Genomic DNA, 25,853 nt, shown 5'->3' with positions numbered 1-25,853 from the left:
CCTGTGTAGTAAAACTTTCTCCTGATTTATTAGTTGGTCTCTGAATTCTTTGCCAGTGACAGTAACTTGGAAATACCTAGTAGAAGACCTCATCTGGGCTTTTACCTCTAAGAATTCCCCATCAGTCCTCACCACTAACAAAACCGCAACCTCCAGGCATCTACATTCCTTGTGTCTACACTTTGTTGTGGGATAGACTACTTTAAAAATGACTAACATACAATTGGTTGGACTGGAGAGATGGCTCAGCAATTAAGAGCACTGACTGTCTTTTCAAAGGTCCTGAGTTCAATTCCCAGCAACCACATGGTGGCTCACAACCATCTATACTGAGATCTGCTGCCCTCTTCTGGCATGCAAGCATACGTGCAGACAGAACACTATATATAATAAATAAAATCTTTAAAAAACATACAATTGGTTATTGTTAAAATGTAAATCCATCCTAGTCACATTTCTTACACACACACACACACACACACACACACACACACAATACAGCTCAATGATAGTGCATTTGCCTATTTTATATGATGCAAAATAATGGCTTCACTTGAAGAAGATAAGAAAATATTTTATTCAGAACCAAATATGGGTAGCCTAAGATACTGATTCCAATTTCCTAGAAAATAGTATTCCAACGTAAAAGGAACTGTAATGACTTTTTAAAATATAAGACAAAAATACCGTATAGCATTGCATCCAGTGACTACATTTCGTGGACATAAATCATATTGCTAATTTAAGATAAAGCAAGGAAACTCTGACCATTGGACTTAGCCTCTTACTGCATTCATAGTGTGGTAAGTAGTACAGTCAAGTCTGGAGTCTATTGTTTGTCAAGGTAGGTATGGCTAACATGCATCCACAGAGGTTACCTAAAAGAAGAAAAGACAGCCTCTGGAATCTATTCCTGCAGGCTTCCGGTAAGCCTGCCTGTGTTGATATCTCAGAGAGGAAGTCCTTGTCCATCTGATGGTTAAAGAAATTCTATTCTGACAATTTTGGGGCATTTTAATTTTGTGATATACATTTATAACCATTTAATTCACTGATAGTAACTGTGTTTCCCCTAGGAATAAAAGCTGTAGCTTCTTCGTGTTCCGACCTTCATGAAATTTCTTTGAAAGGATGCTGCAATGTCACTGATGAAGGAGTCCTTGCTCTTGCACTCAACTGCCAGCTGCTAAAGATCATTGACTTGGGTGGCTGCCTAGGTATCACTGATATGTCCTTACATGCACTAGGAGAAAACTGCCCATTTTTGCAGTGTGTTGACTTTTCAACTACTCAGGTGAGATATAACTCGACACAAACTATGTGCTGTCTCTATTATCCATGACTAATCAGAATATCATAATTAGTTCTTTTATTATTGTTGAGGCTGTTGATCATCTCATGATATAGGCAGAATGAGAATGATTTTTCTGGAATTCCTCTTGTAGCTGGCCTTCAGACACAGAGCATTTGCCCGACATGGTAGCCAATTTAGTCATATGCTTTGAGATCATTTAAAGCTATATACTGTGGCCGGGCAGTGGTGGCGCACGCCTTTAATCCCAGCACTCGGGAGGCAGAGGCAGGCGGATCTCTGTGAGTTCGAGACCAGCCTGGTCTACAAGAGCTAGTTCCAGGACAGGCTCCAAAGCTGCAAAGAAACCCTGTCTCGAAAAACCAAAAAAAAAAAAAAAAAAAAAAAAAAAAAAAAAAAGCTATATACTGTGTATTCAGTTTAAATACAACTTACCTTTAAGAAAAACAACATAATCTTACTGTATTTTGTACTCTCCATGTAACTCAACTTTTAAAAGCTAAGGTGAACACATAGCTTTGATCTCAAACTATATTCCTTACCCATAACCACTCTGTGCCGTGCTTCAGAATGATGTATATGTTTCCCTTGTAATCCTTCCGTGTCCCTAACTCAGAACAATGTGTGTGTGTGCGTAAGGTATGATAACATGTTTTGTGGTTTTGCTTGCTGTTCTGAGTCTATAGGGTCAGAGAAATTACTTCTTCCCTTGTAAAACTCCTGTAAAAGACAAAACAAAACTCACTCCTATACCCTGCTTGGTGTGCTTTTCAATAAACAAAGTGTGGTCCTTAGTTAGGAGGCACTGAGCTCACACTTGAGTAAACAACTCCAGGAGTCAATTTCTTTCATGCTGCACTGCCATGGGTGGTTAGTGATTGTTCTAGAATTTACATCTTAAGTAACAAAGATGGGGAGAATATGTGACTGAAATGCCTGTTTGCTGGATGAGAGGCAATCATTCTTGACGATGAACGCACTTGAGGAATGCTCTTGTCTCCGTCACAGGATGTGTTTCTTTTCCCTTTCATTCAGGTGTCTGACAGTGGTGTGGCTGCACTCGTTAGTGGACCATGTGCCAAACAATTAGAGGTAATTTTTAAATGTCTATGAAAACACTAAAGTTTATTTTATCTTAAAGAAAAAACTTACGGTTATTGGCGGGCAGGTGCCAGAGAGCAACTCTGTGGCCTCTGTCTGCTGAGCCCTCTGGCCCTTTTATGGGGCAGTTTGTTTGCTTATTTGAATGTTTGTTTTTTCTTTCTATTTTGAGCCCACACTGGCCTTGAACTTGCAGCAGTCCTCCTGCCTCAATCCTCCCACGGGAAAAGTTGCAGCAAGTGTGATTCCTTACCAAGCTTTCGTCCTATTTTCTTTCTACAAAAAGTATTTGTGTTCTGGGGCTGGAGAGATGGCTCAATGGTAAAGAGCTTTGGTTGCTTTTCCAGAGGACCTGGGTTCAATCCCCAGCACCCACATGGTAGCTCACAATTGACTGTAATTAAAGTTCCAGTGCATCCAACTTCACACAGACATACATTCAGGCCAAACACCAAATGTACATTTTTAAAAGAAAAAGTGTGTTTGTGGTGGCTCATGTGCTTTAATCCCAGCATTCGGGAGGCAGAGGCAGACAGATCTCTGTGAGTTCAGGGCCAGCCTGGCTTATACAGTAAGTTCCAGGCCAGCCAGAGTTACATATTGAGATCCTGTGTGAAAACAAATTTATTTTTATTTCATGCAAATGGGTGTTTTGCTTGCATATGTATCTGTGCACCACATGCATGACTGATGCTTGAGGGAACCGGAGGAAGATATCAGATCCCCTGGAACTGGAGCTGAAGGCAGTTGTGGCCCACTCTGTGGATGCTGTGAATCAAATCCAGGTTCCCTGGAAGAGCAGTTATTTTAGATCATATTTAGTTTACATAGACATCAGTTATTTTGGTTAACACATTTGGATCATGGTCAGAGTACTGGAAAACCCCAAATGTGTTGCCAAGGCAGACATGGCTGTTGGCAGGGCAGAGGGCTGAGAAGCGTCTACGCAGACACAAAGTGGAGTCAGGACAAGATGGACTTACATTAATCACTTTAGTACTTTTTTATATAAAATTATATTCCAGACTTTTTTGTGCATTTAGTTTTAATTTTTTCTTTCATTTTGTTTTCTCCGTAGGAGATTAACATGGGGTATTGTATAAATCTAACCGATAAGGCTGTAGAAGCTGTCCTGACTGCCTGTCCTCAGATACGTATACTTCTTTTCCATGGCTGCCCCTTAATAACAGGTCAGTCTGACAGGTTGCTTGTATTTAATTTTGACTTCCTCTTTTACCAACTGTAGAACTTTGAGACAATTCCTTAGTCCTTCAATTCCATTATTCATTGTACTTATCAATTAAATGATCCAATGATGTTCCTCCTTCATAGGCTTTTACTCATGGTGATTATCTGATCTATCAGGGTCGCAAAGCGGGTACTAGTCATGGCAAGGGTGATGGTAACGGTGGTGGTAATGGTGGTGGTGATGGTGGTGGTGATGGTGGTGGTGATGATGGTGGTGATGATGGTGACAGTGGTGGTAATAGTGGTGGTGATGGTGGTGACAGTGGTGGTGATGGTGGTGGTGGTAATGGTGTGGTAATGGTGGTGGTAATGGTGGTGGTGACGGTGGTGGTGACGGTGGTGGTAATGGTGTGGTAATGGTGGTGGTAATAGTGGTGGTGACGGTGGTGGTGATAGTGGTGGTAATGGTGGTGGTGGTAATGGTGTGGTGATGATGGTGGTGACGGTGGTGGTGACGGTGGTGGTGATGGTGGTGGTGATGGTGTTGGTAAGGCTCAGTGCTCCCCACAGAAGGATGATAATGCCAGCAGTGGTCATGAGCAGTGTTAAGATGATGGTCTATGTAGACAATAAAAATGTCAAGCTTATCACATCTATTAGAGACGCTAAATGACCAGCTGACTGCTGTTTCCTCAAGATGTAGAAAGTGAGATTAAGAGCAATTTAACAGTCTGGTGTTGTTTTATCAACAGCACAGTGACTGACTGCACCTGAATCTACTACTGTTTCAGCTACTGGCTGCAGCTCCACAATCACGGCCCCCTGCTCAAGCCGAGGCCTGGCAGGACTTCTGCAGCCCCCAGAACCATGTCTGCCTCTGCAGCCAAATGTAGTTTTTAACTAAGTCTCTATCATTCTATTTTGCCAGTAAGGACTTGGGAGTCAGATACTGGGGTGAAAACCTGCTAGCTCAAACCAGTTGACCTTCCTCCTTAGCTACTGACCCAGCAAGAGATTATCTCTTCCGCAATCCCAAGCCAAAAAAGGACCACCACACTCTACTTCCTGTGTGTTTATCTATTTTCCAGACTCCCTCAAACTGTCTGTGATTGCTTCCTGTCAACTAGTTGTTGACTCCACCTTTTGACCCAAGGTTTTATTTAATTAATGCAAACTTGATGTTCACAGTGTGATCAAATATCCCCGCAACAGTGGGGGTGGGGCTTGGTGGAGCACGCTTTTAATCCCAGCACTTGGGAGGCAAAGGTGCTGGACCTCTGTGAGTTCCAAGTCAGCCTGGACTACAAACCAAGTTCCAGGACAACCAGGATGACACAGAGAGACCTGTCTGGGGTGGGGTTTGGGGGAGAGCAATTTCACCAGGCATCATGATTTATTCCTGTAATCCAAACACTCACAAGGCAATGTAGGGTGGATGGCTTCTTGTTCAAGATTAGCCTGAGCTATGTAGTAATTTCTAGGCTGGCTTAGGCGACAAACACCCTGTCTCAAATACCACCATAACAAAAAATGTTTACATTGAAAGCTGAGGAGATGGGTCACCAGGTAAAGCTCTTGCTGTACAGAATGAGGCCCAGTGTCTGGATTCCCAGATTCCACCTGTAGTTCTAGTTTATGCACACACAGGAGGTAGAGACAGGAAATCCCTGGAAGAAACTGACTAGCCAAACTAGCTAAAATGGCAAGCTCCTGGATCAGATACATAAGGTGGAGATCAATCCAGAAGACACCCAGTGTCAACCTTAGGCTTCCACACACATGTCCACCTACACACACACACACACACACACACACACACACACACACACACACACCACATATGCAACAATAATCACAAAAAATCAGTCTTTCCATCGAGTTATGTATCCACTTGTCTTATATAATGAATAAGCAAAGGTGTTTATAAAGTAACTCCTACATCTCTTGTAAACTATTATCATGATTATGATTATCATTGACCCTATGCTAGTCCGGAACTCTAGACCTGGGGCAAAGGAGTGGAGGGATTCTTGTAGCCCTCAGTCTAAGGATTTGCTACCTAGGCTTTCTATGTGATTTGACAACTCCACAGCAGTTCCCTCTGCCTAAGGGAAGTCTTACATTAGTAAGAATGTAGGTATTTCTCAACCTCGGTCCTCTCTTCACCTTCCTGGACAGCATGCCGAGTCTCTAAGCTCCAAGGACATACTACCCTCCCCAAGGGAACTTAGAGCCATTCTTAATAGACTTCAGGTAAAATAAAAACACCTTCAGAATTCTAACTAATACTCCAGTCACAGCTGTCTCCAAAGATTTTTTGATTTCTAATTTTCTCTTTCCCACTTAAAAAAAAAAGGGTGTGTGTGTGTGTGTGTGTGTGTGTGTGTGTGTGTGTGTGTGGTCAGTGCCTTCAGAGCCAGGAGAGGGCACTGGATCCCCTGGAACTGGAGCTGCAGGCAGTTGTAAACTGAAGTTGTGTGAGAGAGCAGCCAGTACTCTTAGCCGCTCCAGCTCCCTGTTCTGACACTTCCCCTACTTTAAGATCAATGAACTCCTGTGGTCTCTACAATCTGAATGCTGAACAAGCAGACTGCCATCAGACTATGAAATGAACTCTGTGGACAGAGGTTTCTGGTTTTCAGCTGTTAGCTGAAATAGCTCTGTCTTAATATGCTTTGTCTAGGGGTAGCTTGCATAAACAACATGTTATAAAATTCATCTCTGCTAATTCTGCTTTAAATACTGTTCTGGTTACGATCTGGAAATAATCAAACTGGCATTTTCCCTTCTATTTTTAATAGAAACCAAGGCAGGAAGAATATATACAGTCAATGAGGAAAATGATTTATTTATTTGTGTATGTGTTCATACGCCATGGTAGGCGTGTCAGGTCAGAAGGTAACTGCTGCAGTCAGTTCTCCCCTCCAGCCTATGAGTTTGGGGGATCAAACTCTGCCAGGCTTGGTGGCAAGGAAATTTACTCACTGAACCATCTCACTGGCCCCCAACAGCTTAAAATAAATACCATACCAAGTAGAGAAATATCCAATTATGTGACAACCTTCATGTAATAAAATTTTGTTTAAAGTTTAAAAAATGAAATAAATATCATAACACTTAAGAATAATGAAAATTTTAAAAGTACTGATTGTTGGAGGAGGCCGCTTGTTGGTTCCCGGCTGCTCAGCAGCTCAGACCCCCGAAATAATCACACAGAAACCATATTATTTGCAATGCTGTTTGGCCAATAGCCTAAGCGTATTTCGGGCTAACTCATACCCGAAACTAACCCATCTCGATTAATCTGTGTATTGCAAAATGGCTGTGGCTTACCAGCTAAAGTTCTGACGTCCATCTCTGGCAAGAGTACGTGACTTCTCTCTCTCTGCCTTCTTCCTCCCAGCATTCAGTTTAGTTTTCCCCCACCTATCTTTTTTCTACCCTAACAGGCCAAGCCAGTTTCTTTATTCATTAACCAATAAAAGCAATGCACAGAGACTATGGTGGCGCACACCTTTAATCCCAGCACTCAGGAGGCAGAGGCAGGCAGATCTCTGTGAGTTCGAGGCCAGCCTGGTCTACAAGAGCTAGTTCCAGGATAGGCTCCAAAGCTACAGAGAAACCCTGTCTTGAAAAACAAAACAAAAAAAAAAAGAAAGAAAGAAAGAAAGAAAGAAGGAAGGAGGGAGGGAGGAAAAAAAACCAGCAATGCATAGACAAAAGGACCTCCCATGCCAGCTACCCAAGGGGTGAGTGGTGGTATGCTTGAGGAGATGGGAAAAAAGGGTTACCCCCTTTTTGTGAAACTGTGGAAGTGAAGCCTGGGTTACATCGAAGAACCCAAGATGTTAAAGGGGCCAGAGCCCAAGACGTCTGCAAAGGAGAGCTGCAGACAGAGTGGAACCAGCCCTAGAGAGAGAACTAAGTTGCAGGAAGCAATGCTAAAGAGATGGAGCCATCTAAGCCCTGACACTTGACATGGAGCTACAGGATCTGGAGTTGTCCCTCTTTGGTCTAGTGTTTCCTCACTGTGTGACCATTCCTCCCTTTTAGAATGGCAATGTATATTCTGTGCCATTGAAAGTAAGAAGTATATAATTTGCATTTTTATTTTATAAGGCTTACAATTAAGAGTATGCTCTAGGTGCACAGACCTTTAATTCTGGAACTTCAGAGGCAGAAGGAGGCAGTTTGAGTTTGAGGCCAGTCTGGTCTTTTTATAGCAAGTTCCAGGACTTCCAGGACTATGTAGAGAGGCCCTGGAAGGGGTAGGATTAGGAGATTGCTTTGAATCTTAGAATTGATTCTGACCTTTGAATTTTTATAAAGTGTTGAGACTGAAAGACTGTGGAGACTTTTGAAATTGCACTAAAAATATTTTGCATTATGATATGGGCACAAACCTATGGGGCTAGGGAGTGGAATGTGGTGGTTTAAATGAGACTGATGCTCATGTGTTCATGTTCATATATTTGAATACATGAGCCCCAATGGGTGGAAAAGTTCAGAAAGAACTAGGAGGTGTGGCCTTCTTGAAGGAGGCCTGTCGCTGAGGGCAGGCTTTGAGGGATGTTTGGTTTTGTTTCTTCAAAACAGGGTTTCTCTGTGTAACAGCCCTGGTTGTACTGGAACTCACTTTGTAGACCAGGCTGGCCTCAAACTTACAAAGGTCCTTCTGCCTCTGCCTCCCAAGTGCTGGGATTAAAGGTGTGCACCACTACCGCCCAGGTCTTTCTTCCTTTGTTTTGCAATATCTTTGACTATATCTGACAGTAGTGGCCTTGAACAGAATGAACTTCCTTCTACAAAGTCTCTCCAGCTTTGTAGAGTAGCTCTTTGTATGCTACGTATTTGACCGTTTCATTACTTTTAACATGTGCTTTTATTCATTTGTTGGGGTTCTGGAGTTGCACACAGAACCCTGCACATGCTAAGCAGGCATTGTACCATTGACTTACACCCGTAACCTGTAATCTCTATTTTTGCTTTTTAATTTACATTTTTTTAAATGTTGTGTGTTCCTATGTGTGAGGTGCACATGTGTGTGGAGGGGTATATGTACATGTTTGTGTGTCTATGAAAGCAAGAGATAACCTCAGTTGTCCTTCTTCCGGAGTCATCCACTGAGCCCCAGGGATTTCCTGTCTCCACCTGCAAATCTTTTTTTTTTTTTTTTAAGTCAGGGTTTCTCATTATGTTGCCTTAGCTGGCCCGAAACTTATACCAGTCTGAGCTACATAGAAAAGAGCCTATCTCAAAAGAAAAAATAATAATAGTCACATTGTTAGGTGGGCTAAATCTAATGATAGTGAAGAGTACCATTAATTAATTATTAGAGTTATTCAGTTGTATGCTATGCTTTGCATTTTAAAAGTACATTTATTGCCGGGCGGTGGTGGCACACGCCTTTAATCCGGGAGGCAGAGGCAGGTGGATCTCTGTGAGTTAGAGACCAACCTGGTCTACAAGAGCTAGTTCCAGGACAGGCTCCAGGACAGGTTCCAAAGCTACAGAGAAACCCTGTCTCGAAAAAAAAAAAAAAAAGTACATTTATTTACCAGGGCTGGCAATCCAGCTCAGCAGCTCAGGGGTTACGAGCACTGGCTGCTATTCCAGAGGACCCAGGTTCAATTACCAACATCTGCATGATGTCTATAACTCCAGTTCCCAGGAATCTGATGCCCTTTTCTGGCTTCTGTGGGCACCAGGCACACGACTGGTACACCAGGATACATTCAGGCTAAGCACATAAAATTTAAAGTAAATAATCTTTTGTTGTTTGTTTTTCAAGATTTATTTTTTTCTGTGTAGCCCTAGCTTTCCTGAAATTCACTCTTTAGATCAGGCTGGCCTCAAATTCTTAAGAGATCTGCCAGCCTCTGCCTCCCAAATCCTGGGATTAAAGGTGCACCTCACCATGTCCAGCAAAATAAATAAATTTTATAAATTATTTATTTGTGTGTAGATTGTCATCTAGTGTACGTGTAGAGGAGGTGAGACTATTCACTCTGCCATGTGACTCCCAGGGATGGAACCTGGGTTCTCAGTTAGCAGGAACTGCACTTCCCTCTTGAGCCATCTCACCAGCCCCACTGCATTTTACAGTTCATTTTATTTTCAATCCATTGAATAACCCTGTAATAGCTATCATCACACCTCGTTTTTGTTTTTTTTCTTTGTTTATGCTAAGAGAGCATCTTATATAGCCCAGGCTAGCCTTATGAGCTGGATCTGCCATAAATTCCTGACTCTCCTACCTACACCTCTCAAGCACTAATATTACAGGCATGCATTATCACACCCAGGTTACATCCAGTTTACATATGAAAAAAACATTAAATATCTTTTATTATTATAAATTGATATATTGTGATTGTTTTCTTTTATAGATCATTCACGAGAAGTCTTGGAGCAATTAGTAGGATCAAGAAAACTAAAGCAAGTGACGTGGTCGGTTTATTGATTTTACTGAGCCTGATTACAGGAGCCTTCCCAGGAACTTATTATAACACTAATTTATTACTTATTGTCTTAGTTAAGCTGTAACTCCCAGAGAACCAGTTCAATCTTAATGTGAACGTTTGTGCTTTTAAGTTAACCAGACTCAGCATTTAGCACTCCTATCATCCCGTATTTGTTTGATGAGCCATCTTTTTGTTTTAATGGTGACCCTGGTGTGAACTGAACCTGATGGAGAGGAGGCTGGGTTTGTTTCTTTAATAACAACAGTTTCAAATGATTCATTTCCCCTTTATAGTCCTTTCTCTGGTGTAGGTATCTGAGCTGTTGAATTCTAAATAAAGATGCTTTTAAAAGTGTAACTACCTTCTGAGTTGATTTCTAGCTTTTACCTGAATGAAATGTTCAGCCAGAAGCAAAGTGGAGCATAAAGCCTGTTACCTCTTCACAGAAATGGATATACCTGTTTCACTGCAATCAATGGTAATAATTCACGTTAAAATGAGACAGTCAGCTGCAGAGTGACTAAGTGACTAAGTGGTAGAGCATGTGTCCAGCTTGCATGATGCTAGTGTTGAATTGTCAACACCAAAAAAAAATTAAAATTTACAAAAAAGGGGGCAGCCATTCAATACATTCATATTACTGAGGCTTTTGCTCAGATGTTCATTTCATTGATTCCTGCCCCCCCTCAGTTCTAGGGCTTGGTCTCAAGGCCTCATACATACTAGGCAGTCATGCTACCACCAAGCTGTATCTCAGGGCAACTTCATTGGGCTTTACAGCTGCTCTTTCAAAAAATAATTTACCTATGAGCTTCTTCCTTGGCAAAATCGGATTCATAAATGTGCGTGTGATGTTTTACTGGGTATTGAACTTAGGGTTATGTGTATGCTAGGTAGGTACTGTACCATTAGACTGTTATCTCTAGTCCCGTAAGTGTGTAAAATTAAATACGACAGACCATTATAGGGCTGGGTGTGGTAGCTGCCCATCTTTAATTCTAACTCTCAGGAGGCAGAAGTAGGCAGATCTCTGTGAGTTTGGGGCCAGCCTGGTCTACATAGCATGTTCTAGGCCAGCTATAGCTACAGAGTGAGACTGTCTCAAAAGCAAATAAATAAAAAAGGGAAAAGGAGCATTACAGAGATTGTTTGCTGAAGCTCTATTGATTTCACATCATGAAATGCACAGCAAGTTCTTTCCTGGCAGTGCCCTAGCAGACAATAACCAGACCACCCTTCTTTAACCAGTTGTTGATGTGGGATTCCCCTCTGTATGCTGTGAATACAACTGGTTACTAAAGGAACTGTCTTGGGCCTGTGCAGGCAATATAAGAGGTAGGCTGGGAAAACTAAACCGAATTATGGGAAAAAGAAGGGCAGAGTCAGAGAGAAGCCATGGAGCCCCGCTGGAGCCCGATGGAACTTTAGCTGCTAAGATACAGCCATGTGGTGATACACAGATTACTAGAAATGGGTCAAATTAGTATGGAAGAGCTAGCCAATAAGAAGCTAGAGCTAATGGGCCAAGCAGTGATTTAAATAATACAGTTTCTGTGGGATTATTTCGGGGCTGAGTGGCTGGGAACCTACAAGTGGCCTCTTCCAACAAGTTATAGTATTAATCTGTAGTAACTGCCCAAAATTTGTACCGAAAGCCTAGTCCATCCCCAATGCAGTGATGTTCGTAAGTGGATCATGAGGTCTCTGACCTCACCAATGGATTAGCGCATTAATGGATTCATAACTGAATGGACTACTGCAAAGACAGGGTTCAAGAGACCAGCCCTGGGCCAATCCTTCACACCTCTTTTATAGGGCAAACTGCAAGGTGGGGAGCAAGCACGGTTGCCTAAGCAAGACTAAGCAGTTGGTCTTCCTCTCTCTGCTTCCTGGCCACCATGTGGGAAGCCAATTCTACCGCACACTGTTTTTGCCCTAAAATCCCACCTTGCCTCCATACAAAACAATGGAGCCAGCAGACCAAGGAGGAGCTGAAATAAACCACTCCTCCTTTTAAGCTGATTTTTTTTTAGTTATTTTGTTACAGTAACAGAAAGATAACACTCCAGCTCCTTATCTTTCCAGAGATATTTTATTAATATTGTAGCAAGTTGTGTATGTTATATCCATACATATAAGATATACCTTCTACATAATCAGTTGTGTGTGAAATGTATTATTCACATTATTTTTGCTTAGAGGATTGTGTTCTTATAAAATCCTGCCAACCTGGTATATGAAATGGAAGCATAACCATTACTAACTTTAGTAAGCCATACAGTTATGTAAGGTAGAACAGCCAAGGAAGGTGAGATTTTCTTTCTTTTTATTTACTAATTTCCATTTGTTTGTTTTGAGACCAGGTCTCACTGTGTAGCTCTGCTGTCCTGAAACTCACTCTGTAGACCAAGCTGGCCTCAAATTCAGAGAACCACCTGTAAAAGCAGGCACCACTGTGCAGGGCTGAACAGAGAAATTTTAAATAACTCCCTCCATCAGAGTCTCACTATGTAGTTCTGGCTGTCCTGGAACTAACTCACCATGTAGACCATTCTGGCTTCAAATTTAGAGCGATCAACCCACCTCAGTCTCCCACGTGGTGGTATTTAAGCCTCAAGCCACCCACCCCCACTGAACTGCATTCTTTAAACTACGTCCCACAGAGGAAATTTTTAGAGTTTAATCCAAACACTTGAAAGCACTCTGACAAATCAGGGATGAAAGTCCCACACTGCACTTGTGGTCAGTCCGTTGTTGTCCTGCTGAGTTGGCTCTGGAAGTGTGTACTCTCCTAGTTGGTGCAGCTGATGCTGAATGCTGTGTCCACTGAACTGGGGCCTCCCAGGGTCACCAATCAATATTCGGGTTCCGTGGGTCCAAAAATACTTCTCCAGCCACAAATGAAGAGTGTTTGCAAGGTCTTCATCATAAAACATATCTCCAAGAACAATGAGATCAAACTTACGTGGTTGCGTATTCAAAATGTTTTTGGTTAAAATGGGAAATGGATTCAGTCCATTTAATTTGCAATTTAGTGTAATCGCCATTCCTGCAACTTTACAAAACATGATAAATTGGTCTATAAGCATATATTAGTAAGCTATTTAATTTCTTATTATTTAAAAACACATTTCCCCCCACATAAGCTCTATATTTCATTTTCTGTTTTGGCCCAAGCTTTCCTAAACCAACAGTATTGATCAACAATGATTAATATGAGTTCTGCATAAAGAGTTCTTGAACTTGGCTTAGAAACAATTTTATTATCTTTGAGTGAGATAAAAACTTTAACAGACAATATGCCTCTTTCTCTACTCCTCGGGCAATCATATTTAGAAATTTTTTTCCAATTTAGTAACTATTAATTTACTAATTATTAAAAACTCATAAGAACATCCTGTAACTCCATGATATGTAAGCCTTGTGTACAAAGTCTGTATCATTTGCTATTTAGACCTCTTAACCGAGAACTTAACACTGATGAGAGAAGTAATTTGTTGCAAAAGGTCATCTTTTGGGGAAAGAGAATGTCTTTCATATCATACCCCTGAGTTTCTGTGGTTAAACACCTTTTTAAATTTACAATAGGGGCCAGTGAAATGGCTCTGCAGGTTCAGATGCTTGCCACTACATCTAACAAGAGTTCAACATCTGAAGGCCAGGCATGGTTGCACACAACTCTAAGTCCAGCACGCAGGAGGCAGAGACAGGGAGGTCTCTGTGAATTTGAGGCCAGCCTGGTCTACATAGGGAGTTCCAGGACAGCCAGGACTACACAGAAAGAACCTATCTCAACAAATCAAATAAACAAAGCCTAAAATACACATGGTGGAAAGAGGGAGTCAAATCCCACAAGCTGTCCTCCTCTCCCCATGTGGTGCACACTGTGGCACACACACAGATGAATAAATAAATAATTGTAAGAATAATCTTACACTTATCTTCTTTGTTAAAAGGGATTTTTGGTTGAATTTAGCTTTATGTACATTGGTGTTTTATCTGCATTCATGTCTGTGTGAGGGTGTTAGATACCTGGAACTGTATTTACAAACAGTTGTGAGCTGCCATATTGGGGCTGGGAATTGAACCTGGGTCCTCTGGAATAGCAGCCAGTGCTCTTAACCACTGGACTATCTCTCCAGCCCCTGTTGTTGTTGTCTTTTCAGCACAGAAGTTCAAAGTTTATGTCAATATAAACTATATACTGGCTGGGCATGATGATGCATACCTCTGACTCCAAGATGTGTAGGATCCCTGCAAGTATTAGCCAGCCTGAGCTACAGAGGGAGATACCAGGCCAGCTGGGTCTACATCATAAGACCTTGTCTCAAGCAAACAAACTAAAAACAAAACAAAGAGGCTGTGTGTGGTGGTGCATGCCCATAATTGTGGCACTTGAGAGTTGGAAATAGGAAGATCAAAAATCCAAGGTCATCCTTAGCTACATAGTTAATTGAGGCCATCCTGGGCTATATGAGACCCTGTCTCAAAAAAAGAAAAAGGGAAAGTGAAAAGGGGAATTGGCCTAAGAGAGATTAAGCTATCCTGATTCCATACCCATATCCTGATTCCTCCCAGAACTACATCCTGCTAGACACAACAGTTTCTTCCTTCTGAGAAATGAAATGATGCTTGTCAAATGTTTAACAGATCAGTTTCCTTTTTCCTTGCTGGGAAATGGTCCCTTGTTTAATGTAAAAACTCCCCTAGCCTGCACCTGGTGTGATTCAATTGTGGTCTTTTGTCCTTATAAATTCTGTAGTGTTTAATACAGGGGCCGAGAGTTCGCTGTGACAAAAGCCAGCTCTCAGACTCTAGCTTAAATAAAAGACTCTTATCTGACCTTATATTCATGGTGGTCTATAGCTTTCTCACGTGGATTATAGGGAATTTTTTTAAATTATTTATTTATTTATTTGTTTATTATGTGTACAACATTCTGCTTCCCATACACCAGAAGAGGGCGCCAGATCTCATAGATGGTTGTGAGCCATCATGTGGTTGCTGGGAATTGAACTCAGGACTTCTGGAAGAGCAGTCAGTGCTCTTAACCTCTGAGCCCCTATAGGGAATTTTTTAAAGCTATATATTGAACATAGAACAGCAATGGTAGGATATTTAGGAACACTTTCTGGTTATTTTTTTTTTGTATGTTTGTTTGCTGTAAACAGAAAAAAAATATTGAGTTTAAGTTGTAACTGAAACCTCTTAATAAAATAAGACTCCTGGAGGGCTCTACCCTAAATAAAGACAGGATCATAAAAAAATCAGATGAAATAAAAGCTTACCTGTCACCACGTAGGCCTTTGTCCTCCCTCCCTTCCTCCCTTCCATTTTGTTTGAGACAGGGTTTCATTTTGTAGCCCTAGCTGACCTGGGACTCTGGAGTCTACCTGCCTCTGCCATACCCAACAACTTGGGTCTTAAAGACGAAAAAAATTATCCTCTAAAGACACAAGCTTATCTGTACTCGAATCTGTGTCAAATCAACATTACTTACACCTTTCATGGAATTCTCAACCCAGAAGCTAGCATACATGTCCCCATGTTTGTATCCTTCTGCAAACACATCAGCTCCTCTTGGGGAAAGGCACTGTCAGACCCCAGATAATGTCCCACTGAACATACCTCACAATATCAGATTACAAACAAGGCAATAAGCTATCTCAATACATCCTGAAAGGGAAGTGGCGAGCTTTACATGTTTTAAAACACACAGTCCTTACGGGGGTCTATGTCGTTGGCCAAGATCTCTGATGCTCCGCTTATCTTAGCAGCAATTGCTGTAGCTCCACATCCGCTCCCAAGATCTAAGACCGACTTTCCTCTAACAACATCAGGGTTATCCAAAAGATACCTAAATTAGAGAGAAAGGGGGAAATACCTAAAGGGTGGGAAAAAACAGTGAGGAGTATGAAAGAATAATTAAAAAATAAAAATAAACAGAAACAGGCAAAATGGCTCAGCAGGTCTGCCGAGTCTGATGACCTGACTTCAACATAGTGGAAGGAGAGAACAAGTCATGAAAGTTGTCCTCTGAGCTTCACATGCACACCATGGCATGCCTGTGCTATCACACACAAACACACAAAGCAATTAATTGTAATTTTTCCCCAGGGTATAGAACATACCTAACCTAGACCAGGAGTAACAATACTATTCCTGGGGAACAGGAATACCTTGTGTTTGACCACTACACCCCCTTAAGACATAACCAGATGAAATCATGACCAATGCTATAGCAAAGTAGAAGGACTTGCTTTTGTTTCAGCTACTATTTCTTAACAAAAAGAACAGTTACAGCTATATGAAAAACAAGATGAGAGGGCTGGAGAGATGGCTCAGCGGTTAAGAGCATTGCCTGCTTTTCCAAAGGTCCTGAGTTCAATTCCCGGCAACCACATGGTGGCTCACAACCATCTGTAATGAGGTCTGGTGCCCTCTTCTGGCCTGCAGGCATACACACAGACAGAATATTATATACATAATAAATAAAATATATATATTAAAAAAGAAAAACAAGATGAGAGCTTAAGAAATGAAGAATCAAATGCAGAGTCCACTTAAGATGTCTTTAACCTGCCACAGAGAAAATCCCAATCACTCATACTTCCTGTGTGCAAAGAGGCAGTTCAAGGAGAAGGTGGGGCTTGCAGTATTAATGCAGGATCATCGAAGGGTTGGGTCTTTAGGATCCATCCAGGAACTCTGTACTGTCAATGTGTACACAGACCTGAACACAAAGTAAGGCATATGAATCTTTCATGACCATGTAGGTTCTTTAACAGCTGACATTAGTTTCCTATAGGGTAGACGCTTCACTTATGGATAAAAAATCTTATGTACGTGTAGTGATATTTTATTCATATTTTAACAAATAAAGCTTGCCTGAGGATCAGAGTGCAATGCTAAACTACTAGGGGCCAGGCAATGGCGGCACACACCTTTAATCCCAGGACTCAGGAAACAGAAGCAAATGGATCTCCGTGAGTTCAAGGATACCTTGGGCTACACAAGATCAGTCCAGAAACAGATCCAGGTGATGGTGGCTCACATCTTTAATCCCAGTGTTTGGGAGTCACATACCTTTAATCCCAGCACTAGGGAGGTAGATACAGGAGGGATATGGCTGGGCAGAGAGAGGTATATAAAGGGGAAGAGACTCACTGGAGTGTGGAGTCTGAGGATTCATGGAGCCAGGATCTTGCCTTTTTGTTTTTAAGATTTGGTAGAGGTAAAAGGTCTCTCTAGTGTTTGGCTGCTTTGCTTTTCTGATCTTCAGCTTGATCCCCAATACCTGTTTTAGGGTTTTTATTATTCGTGCTACAGGTAAGGGGGTAAAGCTATGCGATGAAGCATCAAAACAATACCTTGGGGGTGAGTTAGTTTGAGGGCTGGAGAGTTGGCTCAGCAGTTAAGAGCACTTGTTGCTCTTGTAGAAGATCAAGGTTCAAATCCCAGAACCCACATGACAGCTCATAGCTGTCCAGTTCCAGGGGATCTGATGCCTCTTTCTGATCTTCGTGGGCACCAGATACACAAGGTTCACAGACAAACATTCAGGCAAAACAGTCATACACAAAACAGTTTTGTATTTTTTTTTTTTAAAGTTAACAGGAAACTTGTAAGGAAGAGTTTCTTCTGAAGGAACAGTTTGGAGATACTGTCTGTCAGGGGGAAGGAAGGCCTGGCAGGAGGGGGCTGTGACAGCCAAAGTATGTGAGTGCTCGCTCACATCAGTATAAATTAGGAAGAAAAGAAAAGAACTGTAGGACTTGTGGGCTCATATTTCTACATGGTGTGGCAGCCAGGCTCTCAAGCCATACCACACCTGAGATGGTCACGTAGCCTTCCAGACAGGCTGGCCCTACACTAACAAGGGGTCAGGATGTGTTCTGCTCCTTCTCTATAATTTGGAGGATGCCTGGATAGAGATGCTAATTCAACCTACGTGACAGAGCTGGCATACAGAGCAGGAAGACATGACAGAGCAGGCATAGGTAGATGTGGGCGTGACTAAAGCCATTCACCTGGTTACCTAGGAAACAGAATGCTAATCAATTTCCCCCTCAGTTTACGGTTTGGTATAAAGGCTGTTTGGAGAATAAACGCAGAGGAATTTTTCAGGAGGTGAAAGGTGAACTCAGGATTTCATGAGGGATCCCTGAGAATCTCCCTCCCAATAAAGCTATGTGAGTTGTGCCTTTACTCCCACGTCCCCACGCAGGTCCAGACAGATGGTTTATGCTGGGGCTGGCACATGGATCCCAACAAGGACCCAGCTAGCTTTCTTCCCTTTTCTCTTTGTGAGAACGGTGTCACCCACATTCAAGATGGGCCTTCCCTCTGTTAAGCTTCACTGGAAACATCCAATCTTGTTTTGATTTTTGTCAACTTGACACTAGCTAGAGACAAGTGGGACTCTCAGTCGAGAAGTTTGGCCTATGGGCAGGCAAGCCTAGGAAACATTTTCTTCTTTAATGTTTTCCTGGGGTCCAGCTCCATCAGGGTCCAGGTCCCAAAGAGGAGGTGTGGCGTTGGTGAGGACTGACAGGATCAGAGGGTGAGTCTGGATGGCTGCCACTTCACAAAAAAAAAAAAAAAAAAGGCTACACACCTTTTATACTCTATAATTGCACAGAGGATTAAAGGGAAGAAAGGAGAAAGTTAGTACTGACCTTGACAAGTTAATAGTCACGTAGTCACCACAGTTATGTGTTAATGGAAGGGCTACAAGTCCCTCTTGTCAGAGATAGAAATGATTCTGTTTTTAGCAAGGTGGAACTTTCTTCAAGCCCCTGAGGGGATGGGATCTGTCTTTGGGTTTCTATTGCTGGGAAGAGACACCATGACCATGTCCACCCTCATAAGGAAAACATCTCATTGGGGTAGCTTGCAGTTCAGAGGTTCAGTCCATTATCATCACGGTGGGAAGCAAAGCAGTGTGCAAGCAGACATGATGGTTCAGGAGTAGGTGAGAGTCTGACATCTTACAGGCAACAGGAAGTCAACTGAGACACTGGGTGGTATCCTAAGCGTAGGAAACCTCAAACCCCACCCCACAGTGACACATTTCCTCCAACAATGTCATACCCCTTAATGTGCAACTCCCTATGAGATTATGGGGGTCAATTACATTTAAACTACCACATTCCACTCCCTGGCCCCTATAAGCTAGTAACCATAGCAGGATGCAAAATGCATTCAGTTCAACTTCAAAAGTCCCCACGGTCTATCACAGACTCAACAATGTTTAAAAGTCCAAAATCCGAAGTCTTTTCTGAGATTCATGCAATCTCTTAACTATAACCCACTATAAAAATCAAAATAAAAAGCAGATCACATACTTCCAACATATAATGGCACAGGATATAAATTACCACTGCAAAATGGAGGAAAAGGAACACAGTGAGGAAACACTGGACCAAGGCAAGGCCAAAAACCAGCTGGGCAAACTCCAAATTCTGCATCTCCATGACTGATGTCAAAACGCTCTTGAGATCTCCAACTCCTTTCACCTTTGCTGACTGCAACACATCTCTTGGGCTGGTTCCACTCCCTGTTAGCAGCTGTCCTCAGCAGGTATCCCAGGGTTCTGGCATCTCCAACATTTTAGGTTCTCCAAGGCAGTCCAGGCTTCACCTTATAGCTTCACACAATGGCCTCTCTAGGCTTCCATTCAGGGACACCCCTGACACATGCCTGGGCTCACCACTTGCCTTAGTCTTACAGGAAAATCCCACAGCCTCTTTCTTCTATACTTAACTCCAGAAGCTGCCACGTTCTGCAGCTTATTGGGGCTAGAATATGACCCCCTTGTTTAACCACATCTTCACCAACTTTCTGTCCTTCACTGCCTAAGCGTAGCTGTCCTGAGATTAGATCTCTAGACCAAACTGACCTCAAACTCAAGAGATCTACTTGCCTCTGTCTCCTGAGTACTGGAATTAAAGATGTGCACACCACACCTGGCTCTACACTTCTCTTATTACCCTGAGGTCACCACTCCCTTTATTTCATTTAATACCCTGTTCTTCTTTAATCTGTTGATCTCTTTGAACACAGGACTTAACTCCATTCCACTTCCTGGTGCTCCTTTTCTCCTTGAACTGTACATTTTGTATTTTTCCACCTTAGCGGTCTCCTTTTCATTATAGATCTTTATCAGAGTTTTCCTCTGCCAACGAAATTAATCTAAAGCTCTTCACTTTAGTCTCAGGCAGACTCTTCAGACAAGGACAAAAAGCATTCACATTTTTCACCAAAATATCACAAGAACAATTTCTAGGCAACATATCAGAATTCTTCTCCTCTGAATCTATTGATCTAGCCCTAGACAGTCAAATCATCAACAACACTATTGTCTTCCATGTTCCTACTAGAATGACCCAGTAAGCAGTGCTTAGAGTATCCCACTAACCCAAACTACCAAAGTCCAAAATCCTCCAAACAAATCACGGTCCGGCCTATCACAACAATGCCTCAGTCCCTGGTACCAACTTCTGTCTTAGTTACGGTTTCTATGGCAGGGAGCATGGTGGTGTGCAGGCAGACATGGTGCTAGCCACATCTCAATCAGAAAGCAACAGGAAGTAGACTCTGACACTATGCAAAGCTGAAGCAAAAGCCCGCCCCCACAGTGACACACTTCCTCCAACAAGGCCACACCTTCTAATAGTGCCACTCCCTATGAGATTATGAGGGCCAATTACATTCAAACTACCACAGGTGATTTGTCTAAATGCCTGACCTTGGGGAAAGGACTTTCTTGGGGGACCAGATATTCCATTATAGATTATTACAGTTTTTTATATGGCTTAATTTATCCAACTAGCTAAAACTTAAGGTAAGCAAAGATGAAGCTAGACAAATGTTACTGTTAACCTGAGTAGACCTTACAAATTTATAAATCTTGATTATCAAATATACCTTATTTATCAAGCATATGTTATTTATCTAAACTTTCTAGTTTGGTGTTAACTTGTATGAGAGCAGGCAGAGTTATCAAGCTATATGGTTCCTTGGTGGAAGGGTTTTTTTTCCAAAGAACTATTTTGTTTCAAGAGGCTGCCATTTTATACATTTTCGTCCTTCAAAGCCCACACAAAATTTCCCAAAGGAAAATGCATAAGGGAACTAACTCCCATAAAACATAGTGAGAATTATTAAAAATGAAAGTAAAAAGGTACAGGAGAATTGTGATCCATGGAGTCGAAATGCTGGAACTTTGTCAAGCAGCAATGGCCCCTATAGGGTCCACACCAGTGGCTGCTATGGGAGGGCCCAGCCCACTGGGGACAATGCACTGGGCAGGTAGTCCTGTATGGTATTAGAAAGGTTGAGCAAGCCATGAAGAGCAAGCCCGAAAGCAGGGCTCCTTCATGGCCCTTTCTTCAGTTCCTGCCTCCAAGTTCCTGACTTGACTTCCAGATAAGACTGTGACCTGGAAGTGTAAAACAAAACAAACCCTTTCCTCCCCAAATTGCTTTTGGTTGTGTTTTTTATTACAGTAATTACCTAACAAAAGCAAATCCTAGTAGCCATTCTCAGAGGTGTGTCTTGTAGGTAATGTCAAAGTCAAGTATGTCAGTACACAGAGACTATTTAAATTTCTAAAGAACTCTACACATCACAGGATAGCTTCAAACTTCCAACCCTCCAGGTTCAGCTACCAAGTGCTAGGATTACAAGGATGCACACGACAGCACAGATCACTACAGGATGCTGTTTTGGAGGTGACTTTGTCTTCCCACAGAACAAATCTTCTAATTTTATGAGAAGGATAGCAATCCATTGGCTCCTGGAATTTTTCCAACTCAGGCGGAAAGCCATTAGTACTTTTCCAAAGCTCAGGGTCTGTCAGTGTCGCTACTAAAAGGACTGCTCCCCAAGCAGACAGAATGAGGGTCTGCCTCTCCACTTAGATGACACTGGAATTTTGGATCTCTATAACAAGCAAACAAACAAACAATACTGAAAATTCTTAGTCCATATCCTTCAACATAACAAGAAAATAGGCTCGTTATGCTCTAACAACCCACAAGTGCAAGTTCATGTCAGAGGACAGTTTTGGCTTATCAATTTGGGTAAAAACAATCCTTTTTTTTCAATTGTGAAATCCTTTTTGTAATCCATAATCACAAAAATACACAGGGCTTTTTATTTCACAACAATCTTCAAGAAAATGAAATAAGGTATACCTTTTTGTTTGTTTTGTTTTTAGCTTCCGAGATCAGACGAGATCGGGCGTGTTCAGGGTGGTATGGCCGTAGACTTGTTTTGTTTTTAGAACAGACTTGAGCTGAGGCTAATGAGATGGTTCAGAAGTTGGGGGGGGGGCACCTGAGGCTCTCACAGAGGACCCAGGTTCAGTTCTTAGCACCCCCACGGCCTCTCACAACTATAACTCCAGTTCCAGGGCATCTGGTGCCCTCTTCTGGCATTGCTAGGCACCAAACAGACAAAACACTCATATCCATCAAATACAGACTTAGACTGGAGCCCAGGCAGCACGGGCATTCACTATGCAGACCAATCTGACATCAAGCTTGCGGCTATTCTCCTGCTTCTGTCTCTTGAGAACTGAGACTATAGGTACAAGCCATCATACCCGGCGTGGACTTCACTGTAATATAAGTACACCAACTTCTAGGGCTGAGACTACAGGTATACGCCATTATACCCAGCGTGGACTTCATTGTAATACAAGGACACCAACTTCTAGGGCTGAGACTACAGGTATATGCCATCATACCCAGCGTGGACTTCACTGTAATACAAGGACACCAACTTCTAAATTACTGTCAATACTGATTCGACTTTACCAAACCTAAACTTAAAATATTTATAACCCAAAGTATACCTTGGTAAGGAAAAGTGAGGAATACCATTTTTTGTTTGTTTGTTTTCTGGCACAGGATCTCTCTATTATGCAGGTCTGGCTGTCCTGGAACTCACACCTTGAACTCACAGATATCCACCTGCATCTGCCTCCAGAATGCAGACACTAACGGCATGAGCCACTATGCCTGGCTTGTTGTTTTAAAGATTTATTTTTATTTGTGTCCGAGTGTTATGTGACTGTCTGCAGAGGCAGTTGCAAGCTACATGACGTGGGGGTACTGGGAACTGACCTTGGTCCTCTGCAAGATCAGCAAGTGCTCTTTACCTCTGACAGAGAAAGAGAGAGAAAGAGAGAGAGAGTGACAGAGACAGAGAGACAGAGGTGTAAGGAAACAATAAACAATGCAGGGCACAGCAGTACCTGTCTGGGATGCTAGGGCAGGACTGCCTCTAATTCGAGCCAGTTTGGGCTGCATTGCGGGCCAGGGATACAAAGTGAGACCTTATCCTCAAGCAAAGAAATAAAAAGGTTAAATTCCAAACAATGCTTGTGACCACGTTACTTTTCTAAGAAAAAAGAAAAAAAGGACAGGACTCTACTTTTAAAAGGATAGTGCGGTCCTTGTGGCCTTACCTGACTTTGCTGGAGCTTCACGCGTAGAAGAAGAAAAAAAAAAAAAAGTGCACCGAGTCGGACTTGGGGACAGGAAGTCTGAACCAGCAGCAGTAAAAACAGAGCAGCAGGAACTTGGAGGCGGAGAAACTCGGAATGCGCAGCCGCCAGGACACACCAGCTCCGCCCCTCTTCCTAGCTGTGTTTTGTTTCGGACCGCCCTCAGTACTCAAGGCAGCTGAGAACGTTAAAAAAAATCCTTGTGTAACCTGGCAACCTTAAATCTAGGGGCCGCGTCCTCACGTCCGTCCCTAGAGACGCAACTGCACAGTTTCCATGCGCCGTGTCCGGCGAATTCTGATTTATAAAACCTGCAGCACTGCATGCAGTCAGCACTGCAGGCCAAGCACTTCTAAGAGTCTAAATCTGGAGAGGTGAGTGAACCTCTTATAACACATTGAGTTGCGATACATCATAGTATCCCCTATTGTAAAGTCACAGCCTAAGGCAATTTTCAGTCTGTAGGACTCAGGTTCTGAATCGCTCGCTCTCGCTCTCTCTCTCTCTCTCTTTCTCTCTTTTTATAATTCATTTAACTTTATTTTATATGCTTTGGTTTGAAGGTATCAGATCTCCTGGAACTGGAGTTACAGACAGTTGTGAGCTGCCATGTGGGTGCTGGGTCTTCTAGAAGAACAGCCAGTGCTCTTAACTGCTGACCCATCTCTCCAGCCCCTGGTTCTGAATCTCTTATATCCACCTTTCTAATGAGTTTAGATTTCCCACTGGTCCCTCAACTCATGACTCCAAAATTAACCGATATCACTTTCATTAATGAAAATTTGCTATAGTATACAAGAAAGAAAAAAATATATATCCCAAACTAAGAAAATGACCAGCCATGTTGTTGTATCCAAATTTACAATTAAGAGAAATGCTCTTCAGATTCTTGTCCAAAATCTGAATTGGGGCCTGGCTCGGTTGTTAAAGAGTTTTTAATGTAGCAGGAGACCTGGGAGCCATCTCTAATCCTAGTTAGCACTCAGGAGTGGAAGGAAGAGGTTCAAGGTCATACTCAGCCAGGGCTCTGGACACTGGACTGGACCAGTCTCAAAAGAAAAACAAAAACCAAAGCTGTACCCAACTAGGTGTCTCAGGCCCACTGCCAAGCCTGACAACCTGAATTCCACAGAGCCTACAAGTGTCCTCCGACAGCACACACACACACACACACCAAATAAATAAATGTAATAAAAACTTTAGAAGTCTGTATTTAGGGGCTGGAGATGTGGCACAGTGGTTGAACGTGTGGTGCCTGTAGAGGATCTGAGTCTGCCGCTCACACGCACACAAAGTGGTTCACGGTTGCCTGTGACTCCAGCCCAAGGGGATCCAATGCCTCTCTCTGGCCTCCTTAGGCATCTGCAATCATGCACGCAAACACATACAGATGCACGTAATTAAAAGTAGAAATGAAACGTTCTAAGCACCAGGTGTAGGGGCTCACGCCTCTAACCACAGCACTTAGCCAGCAGAAGCAGGTGAAGCTCTGTGAGACCAGCCTGGGCTACAGAAAGATTCCAGACTTAGTGAAATCCTGTCTCAAAAAAGGAAGGGGGGGGGTAGGTTTAAAAAAATCTGAGCAGTGTTGGTAAATGTCTTTAATCCCAGCACTCAGGGGTGGGCCAGAGGCAGGCGGATCTCTGTGAGTTCAAGGTCAGCCTGGTCTACTGAGTAAATTCCAGGACAACCAGGGCTATGCAGAGAAACCTTGTCTCAAAAATAAATAAATAAATAAATAAATAAATAAATAAAATGAAAAGATTTAAGAGTCAGTATTTATGGCTGATCTTGTCTTTCCATGCTAAGCATAAAGGCTACTGTTATGGGGTCCACTTGGATTCAACACAGCTCAAACGCCAAGTCAGTGCAAGAAAAGTTTATTGTCATCAATCTGGGACCAGTCAGGGACACAGAACAGACTTGGGAGCTGAACTGTCACTCCGAGCCAAAATGCTACACAGCTTTTTAAGTACAAAAACCACAAAAGCCACAAATCGAAATTCCAGGATTTTACCAGTCAGGATTCAGGGACTGGAGACTTTCCTAGGGACATTTCTTTGTGGTACACTTATCCTGTTCTTGTTGGTTGATTCACCTGTGACTGTGTGGCTTCCCCATGTTCATGACTCAGCTTGCCAAACAGGATGTCAGTTACCCAAGGAGGTCTTGGGAACTTATATTTTTTTGACCCCTATTCAAAATGGAAGTTTTACTCAAAATGGCTTACATTACCCCCCTTATCTTTATACATTATTCAAATCCTTGTTTA

General features: G+C 42.4%; 2 protein-coding genes across 2 annotated transcripts in view; one reads left to right on the top strand and one right to left on the bottom strand.

Annotated features, from left to right (window-relative positions):
* The window catches only part of Amn1 (antagonist of mitotic exit network 1 homolog), a 29,600-nt gene extending 19,178 nt beyond the window's left edge, over positions 1–10,422 (top strand). The window contains exons 4-7 of the mRNA XM_041678592.1: positions 1,077–1,294; positions 2,348–2,404; positions 3,492–3,603; positions 9,991–10,422. Of these exons, the coding sequence (XP_041534526.1) occupies positions 1,077–1,294; positions 2,348–2,404; positions 3,492–3,603; positions 9,991–10,064 (461 nt within the window). The 3' untranslated portion in view covers positions 10,065–10,422. The remainder of the gene's footprint in view (positions 1–1,076; positions 1,295–2,347; positions 2,405–3,491; positions 3,604–9,990) is intronic.
* Positions 10,423–12,138: 1,716 nt separating this feature from the next.
* Etfbkmt (electron transfer flavoprotein subunit beta lysine methyltransferase) lies at positions 12,139–25,702 on the bottom strand. Its single transcript, XM_041636857.1, has 4 exons — positions 25,680–25,702; positions 23,543–23,557; positions 15,792–15,922; positions 12,139–13,120 (listed from the first exon to the last, which is right to left on the bottom strand). The coding sequence occupies exons 1-4, from the start codon at positions 25,700–25,702 to the stop codon at positions 12,777–12,779; spliced, it is 513 nt and encodes a 170-aa protein (XP_041492791.1). The 3' UTR covers positions 12,139–12,776.
* Positions 25,703–25,853: the final 151 nt, after the last annotated feature.

Source organism: Microtus oregoni, unplaced genomic scaffold (genome assembly GCF_018167655.1).
Source record: "Microtus oregoni isolate MIOR12 unplaced genomic scaffold, Mior012 000002F_ref0000024, whole genome shotgun sequence".
In the NCBI taxonomy this organism is placed as follows: Eukaryota; Metazoa; Chordata; class Mammalia; order Rodentia; family Cricetidae; genus Microtus; species Microtus oregoni.
Note: the sequence above shows the minus strand (reverse complement) of the source record. Positions and strands in the feature narration are given on the sequence as shown.

Coding starts and splice junctions, on each gene's coding strand:
- Etfbkmt (XM_041636857.1), bottom strand. CDS start 25,702: ATGGGGAAGCCACACAGTCACAG. Junction 13,121..15,791: donor GGCCAACGACATAGACCCCC/GTAAGGACTGTG, acceptor TGTTTTGTAAAG/TTGCAGGAATGGCGATTACA.